Source organism: Bos taurus, chromosome 29, assembly GCF_002263795.3.
Source record: "Bos taurus isolate L1 Dominette 01449 registration number 42190680 breed Hereford chromosome 29, ARS-UCD2.0, whole genome shotgun sequence".
Classification (NCBI taxonomy): domain Eukaryota; kingdom Metazoa; phylum Chordata; class Mammalia; order Artiodactyla; family Bovidae; genus Bos; species Bos taurus.
In genome coordinates this window covers 42,070,117-42,084,126 of record NC_037356.1, presented here as the reverse complement: position 1 = coordinate 42,084,126, position 14,010 = coordinate 42,070,117, and the positions used below count along the sequence as shown (strand labels likewise).

Here is a 14,010-nt window from a genome sequence, read left to right as displayed (position 1 = left end):
CCTTAGCGACTCCATGGACTGTAGCCTACCAGGCTCCTCCGTCCATGGGAGTTTCCAGCCAAGAGTACTGGAGTGGGGTGCCATTGCCTTCTCCTTCACTATGAAGCAGGGCAAAATACCACAATATTAACAAAGCAAGATGCCAAACCAATTTGGCTAATTGTCAAAGGTCACACACTAAAGCAGGAATTTGCCAGAATTAGACACTGGATTGTTACCTAATTTCTATACACCTCATCACTTCAAAAGTCTATGTTTAAGAATTTTGACAACAACTCATAAAGAAAACTAGTATTTACCAGGGTCAGAGAAATGGTATTGATGATCACCTACATCAACATCCTCACTTTATAGATAAGGAAACTAAAGCCCCAAAAGGTGATGTAACTTAATTGTTTAAAGTCACATTTCTAGCAACAATACGGATTCAGGTCTCTAATCCAAGTTCAACTATCTTCAACTTCTAGAGTATAACAGCTATCCTTATCTGCCATTTCACATTTCTGAGTTTATAAAAAAGCCTCAGTGTTTTCACAGATAATTATTAACAATGCATTCAGTAACAAATAATGATCTACGACCTACTATATGCCAGGTCCTCCACTTGCTGCTAAATGAATATTTACTATATACTAGGCCCAAGGCAATGGCATCCCACTCCAGTACTCTTGCCTGGAAAATCCCATGGATGGAGGAGCCTGGTAGGCTGCAGTCCATGGGGTCTGACTAAGGGTCAGACACAACTGTGTGACTTCACTTTCACTTTTCACTTTCATGCATTGGAGAAGGAAATGGCAACCCACTCCAGTGTTCTTGCCTGGAGAGCCTGGGAGCCTGGTGGGCTGCCATTTATGGGGTCACACAGTCGGACACGACTGAAGCGACTCAGCAGCAGCAGCAGGCCCTCTGAAGAAAGCTGAGCGCTGAAGAATTTGATGCTTTTCAACTGTGGTGTTGAAGAAGACTCTAGAAAGTCCCTTGGACTGCAAGGAGATCAAACCAGTCAATCCTAAAGGAAATCCATCCTGAATATTCATGAAGGACTGATGCTGAAGCTGAAGCTCCAATACTTTGGCCACCTGATGCGAAGAACTGACTCATTAGATAAGGCCCTGATGCTGGGAAAGAATGAAGGCAGGCGGAGAAGGGGATGACAGAGGATGAGATGGTTGGATGGCATTACCGACTTGATAGACATGAGTTTGATGAATCAAGGAGCTGGTGATGAACAGGGAAGCCTGGCGTGCTGCAGTCCATGGGGTTGCAAAGAGTTGGACACTGAGTGACTGAACTGAGGCCCTTTATAACCTGCATTTACACTTTTAATCTTCACGCTATTATAAAGTAAGTACCATTATTATCTCTATTTTAAGGATTAAGATTTAGTAAGGTTAAATAACCTGTCCATGGTCTTCGGTAAGGAAATACCTTTATAAAATAAGAAGTAAATGGTGCCTTTCTGCTGCAGGCTCTGATGGGCAGCAGTCATGGTTCTGCAGCGGCCTACGGCTGTGGACTTCAAGGTGACCCACAGATGCCAGCAGGGAACCTAACCAAGCAAAGCAAGTTAGTGGTACCCTTGCTGGAAGAAGTGACCAGAGGGAAGTGGCTGCAAAGGACTGAGCCCTCTCCTTATTCTGTGCATAATAAAACCTTTACAGGGGAAAAAAAAATGGTACAACCTCACTTAAAAAGTTTCTCTTAACAAAAATCTCATTTTGTTTTAAATATTATAACTCTGTGCCTGATTTCATTTTAAAGAGGAATCTATTGTTTAAAAAGTTTGGAAAACCACAGAGCCCTGCATAGCACCTAATTCTGACCACACTGATCATACACCAAGTGCAGAACCTCATATCAGATCAGAGGTTGGGGGTTGATTCTGAAGGCTTTATAGATCTTTTTTTCACACTAAGACACCAGAACAGAGAGCTTCTGAAGTAATTTAAATGAAGGTCAACAGCTAGGAAAGTAATCACTCAAATAAACAGAAGACAAGCAGAAGGGCTTCTAGTATCATACAAAGAGTTCTGACCTGAAGAATGTCAACAAGGTCCAAAGCAGAACTATACATGAGTTCTCCTAAAGCATCACTGGCACGACTGTACTGGAGTACAGGTTACCTACTTTCAGAGCATAAAATCTCTGCGGTATAAGAGCAGATTAATTAAAAGTTTCATTTATTATCTTCCCAGCAGGAATTCCTTTCTCTTTGATTGCTAAATAGATTTTACAAGGGCTAAGCAAAAAACCCAAGGGCTAAGCAGTGCTACTATTATGGAGATTTTATCATAATCTGTGTAAATAAGAGCCTAGTGATAGTCTTAAAAGCAGCAATCTAAAACTGGACCATGACACTTTTTTTCTTTAGGAGAATTAATTTTAACAAGTAGTCTCCTGCTTTGGGAAACATTTGTATAAGAGAACCAAATCAAACAACCATTAAAAAAAATCTACCTTTCCCCATTATACAGTATATTTTATTCTAGCTATAATTTAGTGATATAAATCAGAGACTAAGAAAAATGGCCCTCTAAATAATCAATCATAGCAGAATTAACCACATGCAGTATTTCTTTTTTTTCCCACATGCAGTATTTCTAATGTAAGCGGTTACCTGATGCATCTGTCAGAAGTCTTGTTAGGACAGGCTCGTTTACTGGCTCAGTCTTGCTAAGGCTGGAAATAACCTCTACCCTACTGGTTTCTTTGATAATAGTGGGCTTCCTGGAAATCTCAAGATCAGATCCAGTCTTGACATCTTTGTGTTCTAGGACATCATATGATCTCTGTGGCCAAGAAGATTCTTTAACATTTGTTAAAGTCTGTTTGAATATTTCTTCAGGAGATTCTCCTTTATCCTGTACAGAAGCTGACTTCTCAACCTTCCTTTCACTCAGTTCTTTAAGTGCTTTGATTGTGAGCTGTTCTTGTTCTAAGTCGAGAGATGCTATTGGAGTACCTTGGGTAGGGAAAACTTCCAGAAGCTCACTCCCATTTGTTTCTTTGCTTTGTTCACTGTATTTGCTTTTTATGTTTTTAATTTCAGAACCACCTGACTTACTCTCATGCAAAGCATCTAGAGGAAGAGTTGTTTTAAAGTCCTTAGTCTCCTCTGATGTTGCTTCGAAGGTATTGCCTTCACCTTTACTTACTATTCCTTTCTCTCTGGCTTCTGTAAAGGCCGCCATCAGGTCCTCTGGGGAAGAATCATCTAGATCTTTCACATTTTTTTCATGCAATGGCTCCAGATAGGCAGAGCTTGTCACACTTTGTGCCAGTTCTGTAGGAGCTGCTTCTGAAGGGAGTTTTGGGTTCTCAGCTGCAACAGGCTTTTCAGGAACAGCTTCATGCTTACTACCTGACTGCTTCACTTCTGACGTGCCATTCTTATTAGATACTAGTGAACATACTGCTTCACCTGGGCTCCTTTCAAGAGGATCAGGCTGAACTTGTCGTGGCTCAGAGTCACTGACCGACCCTTCAACATTTTCAGATGTTCTGTCTTTCTTGTTACAACTGAGGATCTCTTTGACTTCTCCATCTGTTTTTACACCAGGACTTGGGATAGAAACAGGTTTTTCAGCCTGAATTTTGTTTCTCTCAAATGAATTATCTGCTGTGAGGTCCTCTATTACTGTGTCATCAGATTCACCAGAACTATCAGCTTCTGTCACTTCTCCCAACACAGAGGTCTGCCAGCTCATTCCACCTTTCAGGTGGCCGTCGGGTAAAACTACTTTATCTGTGGCCACTCCAGAGCCAAGAGAGACACATTTCTCCAGTGGAGATCCAGGTAACTCTGAAAGTGTGTCGTCTCTTTTCTGCACACTGTCTTGCACACCTTTGATAGTGACTTCCTGTGTGGAATCAAAATGATCTGGCACAGCATTTTCCTGTGGGAGAGATGTTTCCGCCCAGTCACCTGGTGATTTAGTGTTAGTAGTGCTTCCATTAATAGAACATACAGGAATTTTCTGAGTGTTCGTTTTGAGATTTACAACAGGAATTTCTGAATTATATTCACTTGTGCCAAGTCCTGTAGTTTTTGTGTTGTACTCAGCTTTATCAATCTGCTGTTTCACTTGGGGAACCAAATCCCAAGTCAGTACTTCATTAGTAAAGTTATGCATATCATTCACACATCTAGATACCTCCTCCAATGCTGCAGTTGTGTGTGAAAACTGCCTGGTGAGCAATGCAGAGGCTGGGTAATGCCCTGCTTCTTTCTTTCTCAGTGGAAATACTTTGTCATTAGACTCTGAAATGTCTGCAGGTGATTCTCTACTAGTATGCACTGCCCAGCTACCAAAATCATTTATGCTTTCCTTATATAAGTCTTTAAATTCTTTGTCAAATGCTGCTTTGTCAATAATTACTTCAAATGGTGATTCAGGGGACTCCTTTTCCATAACACCACCTCTTGAAGCTTCAGAAGGAGACAAGGAATATGGACAAATGCCTTCTGCTTTAGGCTGCTGGGTGGCTGGCTTCTGGGCTGTCAGCACAGTGAACTTGTCATCTGCATCCAAGGCAGTTATATTATCCCTATTTGGTTCCTCATTTGGGTTCCTGGACTCTTGATCTTTATTTATCTGCTGTTCCATTTGACCAACTTCCTTTGAGAGAAAAGCAGGATGACCCAGGAAGCTGAGTGGAATGGAAGGACGGTCACAGTGAACTCCTTCTGCAGCAGAAACTGGGGAGTCTTCCATGTCTTTACTGGCCCCCGGAGGCTTTTCCATCTTTATCTCATCTAGAAGAGCCAAGCAGTCTTTTTCTTCTTGGGCTAAAAGAATCTGGCTGCCTAACATTTTGCTTTTTACTCCATGTAGTATTGTAAGGTCAGTGTTACGTATTTCAGAAGATGAACAAGAGGAGGAAGTCATAATTTCTGAAGGTGGCTCATCAGAGCAAAGAGAGCTCAATCCCTCTATGGCCAGAATTTGAAAGAAAAACAATTGTTTACCAGGTACAATTACACATTAGCTAGTCAGGCCAAGCAGCATGCTTTTTATTTTTAAATTCACATATATATATATATATATACACACACACAGGATATATATATACATATACACACATAAATATGTAACAAAACAATGATCAATAGTTATCCTATAAGACATGCATAAAACCGCCAGCAGTGACACAGAAGAGGCTGATCATGCTACAAACTGCAAATGAAAAAAAATTTTCATGACAAAATACTTATCAATCTACATTTTCCCTTTAATGGTAAAGCATGAAGAAGGTTATAATAAAGATTGGATAATCTGGGGAAGTGTTTATTCCTTTTCCTTTGGTATTTAGTAGAGCTATTCAGCAGAAACAATGTAATCCATATAAAACAAACATATTGTGAAGTACTGATATACTCTCATCTGTAGGTGGAACACTTCAGAACACACCCCTTTTATAAAACCACTGTTAAGAGCCTGACTATCTGAAAAGGGAAACAAGTGATGAGAGTTTTTTTTCCCCCAAGAGATACAGCAGACCCCGCCCAGCCTAAAAACCAGGCTAGAAGTACACTCCATTCTATCCACAGGGAAGGTGGGCCCCAGGTAAAGAGGGCCTTAATGTTTTAAAGGGCACTGAAAACGCTGGTCTGTTCCAAAATCTCTTGTACCAACTTGTCACCTGAAAACTGAACTGTGTACCCTAGTTTCCTTTATTAAGAAGAGTGAACTCCAGAAAATCTTTTAAAACAGAAAATACTCCCCTAAAAGCAATACATTCATTAGGTCTTATCAGTTTTTAATCACAGTAGCCACTGATCTACCACCCTGTTTTCCAACTCTCCAACCTAGGAAGTTTTTTACTGGAGAAAAGATCAGAACAACTGTCCCAAGGGCAGCAACGATGTTCCAAGCACCATCGTTCTCACACACTGTTGTATCTCTGGAGCTGGAACAAAGTACGTCTTAAACAACGAGTTCCAAAAGAATGAATCAAAGACTCAGCTTGCTCAGGTGAGCCCTCAGGACAGAAATGCCTTCCTTGAGTGTGAATGAGCAATTGGGAAGATGTGAGAGAGAAAAACTTTTGCGATTACTTTTATTCGACTGATGTTTTTTAATTTGAGAAGCTGAATAATAATTAGATGAAAGCAAAAGTATGACTTTATTCTATTCAAAATCATTTTATAAAGATGAAAAGAAATACTTAAATATCTTACTGCAAGAGACAAAATTCTACTATTACAAAAATGTGTTTCCAAATGCCAGATAAAGTTCCTATATTTTAAAACATTACTGAAATCTGATGTAACAGGATCTCTGACCTTTAGCACAGTGTAACTATAATCTGGGGGAAAAGTCTTTGTAAATTGAGAAAAAAATAGTTGCAGTTTGGTGGTACAAATTGTACCCATGACACAGAAGTAAGCTATAATTCATATTTAGTTCTAATGCAGTAAACATGGCTTTGCATCTATCATTGTACAGTATGGATACACAGCAAGATTAAGGATAAATGAAGCTCACCACTGCAGGTTAAAAGGTTTAAAGACCTGAAATTTAAAGAACTATGGACTACATTAATATCAGAATATTCCACAGTCTGAGCTATGTATTATTATTGAATTTACTGGTGAATGTTTCTACTGCTGCTAAGTCGCTTCAGTCGTGTCCGACTCTGTGCGACCCCATAGATGGAAGCCCACCAGGCTCCCCCGTCCCTGGGATTCTCCAGGCAAGAACACTGGAGTGGGCCGCCATTTCCTTCTCCAATGCGTGAAAGGGAAAAGTGAAAGTGAAGTCACTCAGTCGTGTCTGACTCTTAGCGACCCCATGGACTGCAGCCTACCAGGCTCCTCCGTCCATGGGATTTTCCAGGCAAGAGTACTGGAGTGGGATGCCATTGCCTTCTCCAGAATGTTTCTACTAGGAGACATTAAACAAACTAAATCTGGAATAAGGTAAAACTGGGACCTCCTCCCTTCAAACGAATGGAATCTTGAACAACACTGACTCCACCTCTCACAGGGAATGCTCAGCTTATATGTTTTATAGAGATTGAGATTTCAGATGAGTTAGACTTGTCATTTTACAGACACAAGTGGACAGAATGAATTAGTAATAATTCATTGTTAATTACTGAGTGCCACTATCATGTGCCCGACACTGTTTTAGAATCTAGATTAAAAACCAGTGAACACAGAAAAAATCCTTGCTTTTGTGGAGCTTACAGTACAGAGTGGGAGACAGAAAAGAAGCAAAGTCAACAGGTAAATGATAATGATGATGATGATGGATTTGATGAAATGAGAAAGAAAGCAACTGATACAAGATGCTAATGAAAGAATGCACACAGTATTAGAAACAAAAAAAACGTATGGCAGTGAGCTTCCTGGTGGTCCAGTGGTTCGGACTTGATGCTTTCTCTGCCAGCAAGACCTGGCTGACAAACTAAGATCCCATAAGCTATGCGGTGCGGCCACACACACACAAAGAGGATGGTAGAAATGTTCTATGCTTTGTCAGGACACAAAATTCTCAGTTTTCTAAGCCTTGTTTCTTTTCTAATTTTCTTGAACTCTTAGTACTCCAGAAGTTTAGAATTAGGTATATAATAATCTGAGGTAAAAACTAGATTAGGTTAGAAATCTTATTCTCAGAATACCAAGTTCTGTACTGAATGCCGTAACTTCTTGACAGACTTCATTTTACTGAAGATTCTTTAATATGACATAACTATTATATACACAAAAATAGCTTTATCATGTTCCCTAATGATAATGTGGCAATGCTTGGAGCAGACAGTGTTTTCTGGGGGGACAGGTTTAGGGGCTAAACAGAGTGTGGTGCTGCAATCTTTCCTCAGTAATTAGGAGAGTAATTCCTCAGCCAATAGCATCTATTAGCTATTAGCTCTGGATGTTAGCTCTCATGACAGTCAATCAAGCTTCCCCACATGTAGCAAAGTAAGTTAGCATTTTTGCTTTAATTTTAATAATTATCTTGCTTAGAATTTCAGCAAATGGAAAGAAGTTCATTTGGCTAGTTGAAATTCTAACAAACTTGAACAGAGCTAATTTGTATCAAGACACGGAAAAAAGCAGTCTGGAAGTAAAGTGCTTACAACGGTAAGAAAACATTAAATAAAACAAAGACTAGAATCTAACAGGTCTTTAGAAACTAAGCTCCATTGGCAAAGACTCTTCCAATTAGTCAGCATGACACTTAATAGTCATTACTCAGAAGTCTCCATTTACATATAGTATCTTAAATAAGACTAGGAAATTAAGTTGGCGGTCATACTCTAAATTTCCAGACCACTCCCAAACCCAAACCCAAAATCCCTATTAAGACTTGCAAAATCCTTTCATTACACTTACTAATGGTGTGTGGCCTTGTCAAGTTGCTTAATACCATCTGAAAAATTGGGATACTAAAGCACCTAACTTAAGAATTGCTCTGAGGATTAAATTGAGTTAATATATTAACTCAAAATTTTGATTGGAATAAGGCAAAAGCTCCACTTGACTAGAGAATCTTGCATGGAAATTGAAAAAGTTTCCCCTCTTCTATATCCAGAGTATTTTATCTCATAGAACAAGATGTGGTTAAGGCGCTAAGTCATGTCTGACTCTTGCAATCCCATGGACTCTAGCCCGCCAGGCTCTTCTGTCCGTGGGATTCTCCAGGCAAGAATGCTGGAACGGATTGCCATTTTCTCCTCCAGGGGATCTTCCAGACCCAGGGATCAAACCAGAGTCTCCTGCATTGCAGTTGTATTCTTTACCACTGAGCCATCAGGGAAGCCCAATCACAGGATAAAGAAACAACTTTTAACTGAATACTGTGTATGCGTCAAGTGAATATTTTGAATTGAAAAAGCCTCTTCATAGACTGTTTACTCTATCTTTCAAAATATCTTCTCTTATTCTCCAAACTTTTAGAAAAGGGTTTAGTATTTTTTTATTCAAGTGTTTTGTAACTTAATAATGAAAACACAATGTGATCTAGAAACAGGTAAGCCATAATGAATATTGTATATTATACTTCTTCCTTAGAAGAGTGAGTAACTTGGGATTATGCTACAGTTACCATTTGGTTACTACCCAGCCTGGAAATTCATTACTTTTAGTTGGTAACATGGAAAAAGCACACACCAGTGAAGAAAGGGTGCCAGCCTGTAGTAAGCCACCAAGTTACATTTTCACATACATATTATGCTTATTCATACAAGGGAGGCTTGAAATATTCAGGTATAGGCTTTCCTACACTTGAATTTTCTCATATTCACAAAACAAGAGGGAAAGACAAATTATCGTGCAAAACAGTATCAGCAATTTTCAGCCAAGCATCAAAATAGGAAGTTAGCCAGCAGACACTTTGCAGCCAAGCTAGATCCTAAACAGAAAGTCTATTTTGTACAAAGAAAAATGTTTTGCTTTTGTTAAAAAAAAAAAAAAAAAAAAAAGGCTGTAACTGGCAATTTTTTTCCCTCAATGCTTGCCCCAAAGTTCAGTGTTTAACTTCCTGTTCCATATACCTACTGCATTACTCAAATTATTTGCAAATATTCACTACTGCAAATGTGCTTCCAATTCTGGGTCGCGGATGGATCCTCCTTATAATCTTATTTTCACCCACTTTTCTTCCAATGTTTTCTACAGAAATTTGTAGTATTTTCCAGCTTCCACTTTTTATCAAAGATTTCAAAAGGAGAAACCAAATTTGATTTTGTGTCTGATGGAGGGAGTACATCCCCCAGATGATACTAAATTATATCACTAACAGCAATATTATGGTTAAAATGGTCATTTCTGCCTCTTGTGTTCTCATGATGTTAACACGACATCCTAAAAAACCTGTAAACCTTAAAATATCACTAACACATCACCTTTACTGGAGGTATTAGTTACATACATGGACTTCAGAGTCCTAGGTGAGTCATTTACTCACTGTGTGACCTTGAACAAGTGATTTCACCATTTAAAACCCCAATGTCCTCAATTAGTAAAAGAAGCAATACCTTTCCTCCATAAAATTGGCTGTGAGGATTAAATGAGATAAAAAAGTACTAACCACAGTAAAAGCTCAAAACAAACAAAAAACAACCCACCCCAAATGACCACATAAACTACATCTATACCTCTGTTAATATCCTTATTTAACAGTACAGGAAAATGTTAAAATTTACTCCCCTATTTGAAATGCTCCAGGATTAAGTTGAAATTTAACTCTGCTTGATGAACTATAAAAAAGGAATCAATAAGCAAATGATTGGAAAGGACCTACTCAGGAATACAACTTACTTAAGAAGAACTGATTATTTTTGACATTCTCAACATAAATCTATTAGTTTTCAAAAAGCTTAACTTGTTAGCTTAAGTAGCTGTATACTTCAAAGTAGTACAACTTAATAAAGACTACATAATTTCCTTTTGAAAGATTTAACTGCCCTTTCTTCTCAGTCCAAATTAATGACAACTTTGGGAATTCCCTGGTGGTCCAATGGTTAGAACTCAGCACTTTCACTACTATGGGCCCAGGTTCAACCCCTGGTCTGGGAATCAAGATCCCGTGAGCTTAGCAGCATGATCAAAAAACAGAAAAAGACAAGTTTTAGTACATGCCCCTTGAAGTCCAATAATGATAAATATATATTTCAATATTAAAAATGTCATTCTTAAGTATGAAAAAGTCATTTTTAATTACTGTTACATATTGCTTAATATGGCTTGAAAAGAAAGAGTGAAAGTGAAAGCCGCTCAGTTGTGTTCAACTCTTTGTGACCCCATGGACTGTAGCCTGCTAAGGCTCCTCTGTCCATGGAATTCTCCAGGCAAGAATACTGGAGTGGGAGGTCATTCCCTTCTCCAGGGGATCTTCCCAACCCAGGGATTGAACCCAGGTCTCCCGCATTGCAAGCGGATTCTTTACCAGCTGAGCCACCAGGGAAGCCCTAATATGGCTTGGACGTATATAGCAAGGCACAATTCTCCAAGGCTAAACAGCTCAGGGATATGAAAGCCAGAGACAGATTAGCTGGGTTAGTGCCAGTTATGGACTCAAAGGTACCTGCTGGCGACAGTCCCTCTGAAAGGCTGCAGCTGGGCGGAACTGGTCCTAGCTATCCTCTCCAGGGGGTTTAATCCAGCTAACTAAGTACTACAGCAACTTCCTTTCCCTTGCTTTTATTAAGGCAGACTAGAAGCTACCAGTCTTGGCCACCCTAGAACACACCTAATCACTTGCCAAAGAGTGCCCTCAAAAAACTGAATCAGCTGATCTCTAGACCTGCCAACGACGTACAGCACCAAGTGGGCTGCTTTTCCATTATGTCTTTTTTTTGCAGGAGAAAATACTAGTAATAGAGGCTAGATTGGAACATCTTCAGGGATATGACATTTTTAACTGCTTTTTTACAATACCCTTTTAATAATAACATACCCTGAATCTGCACTGGTCAAAATAACTATAAAAGGAAGAATTACAAATCTATTTTTTTTAAACAAACTTTCATAGTCACTGTGAAACTGAAACCTACTTCAACTTTTGTTTTAATTAGAAAAATCCCTTTTATTTACCTCTGATTTGAGTGTGTATGTAGTTTCTCCTAATATGGATTAAAGTAATTTTTAAAACTATGACATATCTTCTCAACATTCTATATATTAGGCATGTTGTGATTAGGTTGCATTGTCACACTATTTAGGCTATCAATTATTTCCTTTCTATATGAAAAAAGTGACTATGAAGAAAGTATCCTAAAAGATCTGAAATACTTTGAGAAAATATAATTATTTGTTCTATTTACACTATATTTTTAACTGACATCCTCCAGAATAGAATAAATGTAATATCTATTTGTCTAAATTATTAAATTGAAAGTATCCTAAAAGATCTGAAATACTTTGAGAAAATATAATTACTTGTTCTATTTACACTATATTTTTAACTGACATCCTCCAGAATAGAATAAATGTAATATCTATTTGTCTAAATTATTAAATTTCTCATGAGGGAAAAAATACCCTTAAAAATATAAATCTAGTTGGGTTCTAGATGTTGAGGATCAATTTGTATGTTTATTTCCTAACATTCACAAAATATCTATATTTTACTATAAACAAGTTAATTTCAAAGGTCATAATTTGACCCAGAAGATATCCAAATTCACACAGTGAGGCACATTATAAAAGAGTTGGGGACTCTAATCCTATCAGTCTGAAATGAATGCAATAAACTGTCTATCATGTTTCCCAAGAAGCAGATCAGACTCTGAAAAAAACTTACTATGTTTATTTTATCCCATTAGGTTCTTTATTCTTACAAGGCGAAAGTCTTCCTAATGAACCAGCATGCTCACTTTCATTCCGGCTAGGACAATACACTCTTTGAACAAGGCTTCTTGGACCTATCTAGTGAGTTTAATTATCTTTTTTAAAATAATGATTTTCCGTTGACCTATCCCTGAGGTGGAGTACAAGAGCACAAATGAAACAGCACTTTTTAAAAATGCAAATTGAAGCAGCACAAAGCACATTCTCTTCCATGTAGCTATCAACTCTGATTCCCTTCCTCATTGATAGAGTAAGAACAAACCCCCCAAAACATCATAATTTAATCTCCAGGAAAACAAGCCTCGCTTGCCAAAAATTCAACTGACTTGTTCAGTGTTCCTAGGCAATGTGGAACTGGCCTAGCTCTTGGGATGAATCTCAGATAAGTCCACACTAAAGTATTCTAGCTAGGACGGTGTATTAGTTCAGTGGAAGCACAGTTTTATAGAGTTTTCCCAAATCCACTACCTCTCCAAACAAATTAGATAACTGCAAATCAACAGGTTGAATGCATTCTGGAGAAAGTGTGTTTTCTGAGCTGCAGTTCTTTCTACTCCAAGTTCTTTTGGCAAGTTTCTAATTTTTAAAATACTCAAAGTTACACCTAAAGCTTATGCTATGTTAAAGGGTCCACCCAGCCTCATTCTATTTTATTGAGCTTTACGAGAAAGTCATTAGGAGTTGCTAACTTGTATTTAGTTTTTATTTTAGGGAGTTTGGGGGCAACAGAAAACTCCTGCCTCATTTCCCCAGTTACAGCCTCTTTCTCTTAACATTTTTCTTTTATTAATGCACACAAAAAATGACAGACTTGCCTTGTGAGGTCGAAAATAGAGATACAGGCTGAGAGGAAGAGGAAGAAACAAAGGAATCTGAAAGAAAATATACAGCGTGAGAATTTGACAACCTCACACAGGAATCTGAACTTTAACTTTTTTTTTTTTTAATTTGGCAAAGCATCGTAATTTCATTGGGTTTAAGGAACAGGGGAAACCCCAAATCTATATTTCCAATTACTATTTTCACTCACCTGCCAGCAAAACCTTACTTCATTTTCAAAATGCATTTCTAAAAGTTAATCAATTCAATTTTTTCTAAGGAAGAAAAGAAGAACCCCTAGAATTTTTAAATAAGCTCAAGAAAGATAATGCTACCCTGCAACTTCATGCAGGAAAGAAAAAACAGGTATCTGAGTACTAACTGGTTTTGCTTAAAACCATTTTTAACTTCATTTTGAGGAGTCAGCCATGAATATAAGCATTTAAATATATATCGTTGGCAAATATGTAAAACTGACCCTGAATACTGAAAAAAAAAAAAGAAAAAAGAAAAAAATTTAAATCACAATTAATCCACTGGGAAAAACAGGACATATGTAAGAAATCTCCTCTCTCTAAAACTGGGACTTATATTTCTCTACATTTGGCAACATATATCAAAATTTTAAATGCATAGACTTCCCCTACCAACCCCTGAGCATATTCTTTAAGTTGGTAAATATATCTGCATACATATACAAAGACATGTACATCAGTGAGGATATTCATAAGAGCGCTGGTTATAAACACCAGAAATAATCTAAACGACCATCGATAAAAGCCTAGTTAAATAGTTACCTCCAGATAATGGAATACTTGCCGCTACAAAAAACAATGAGGTACAGCTATTTACGTTGATACATTAAATTGAAAAGCAAAGTACTGAAGTTCACA

General features: G+C 38.0%; 1 protein-coding gene across 3 annotated transcripts in view; it reads right to left on the bottom strand.

The window, feature by feature from the left end:
• The window catches only part of RTN3 (reticulon 3), a 66,176-nt gene that overhangs the window by 33,210 nt on the left and 18,956 nt on the right, over positions 1-14,010 (bottom strand). The window contains exons 2-3 of one of the 3 annotated variants that reach the window (XM_059882766.1): positions 13,114-13,170; positions 2,618-4,933 (exon numbers count right to left, since the gene is read on the bottom strand). The exons of 1 other annotated variant lie outside the window; for it this stretch is intronic. In XM_059882766.1, coding sequence (XP_059738749.1) covers positions 2,618-4,933; positions 13,114-13,170 — 2,373 coding nt within the window. The remainder of the gene's footprint in view (positions 1-2,617; positions 4,934-13,113; positions 13,171-14,010) is intronic. One more of the 3 variants, XM_059882768.1, reaches the window with a different exon arrangement.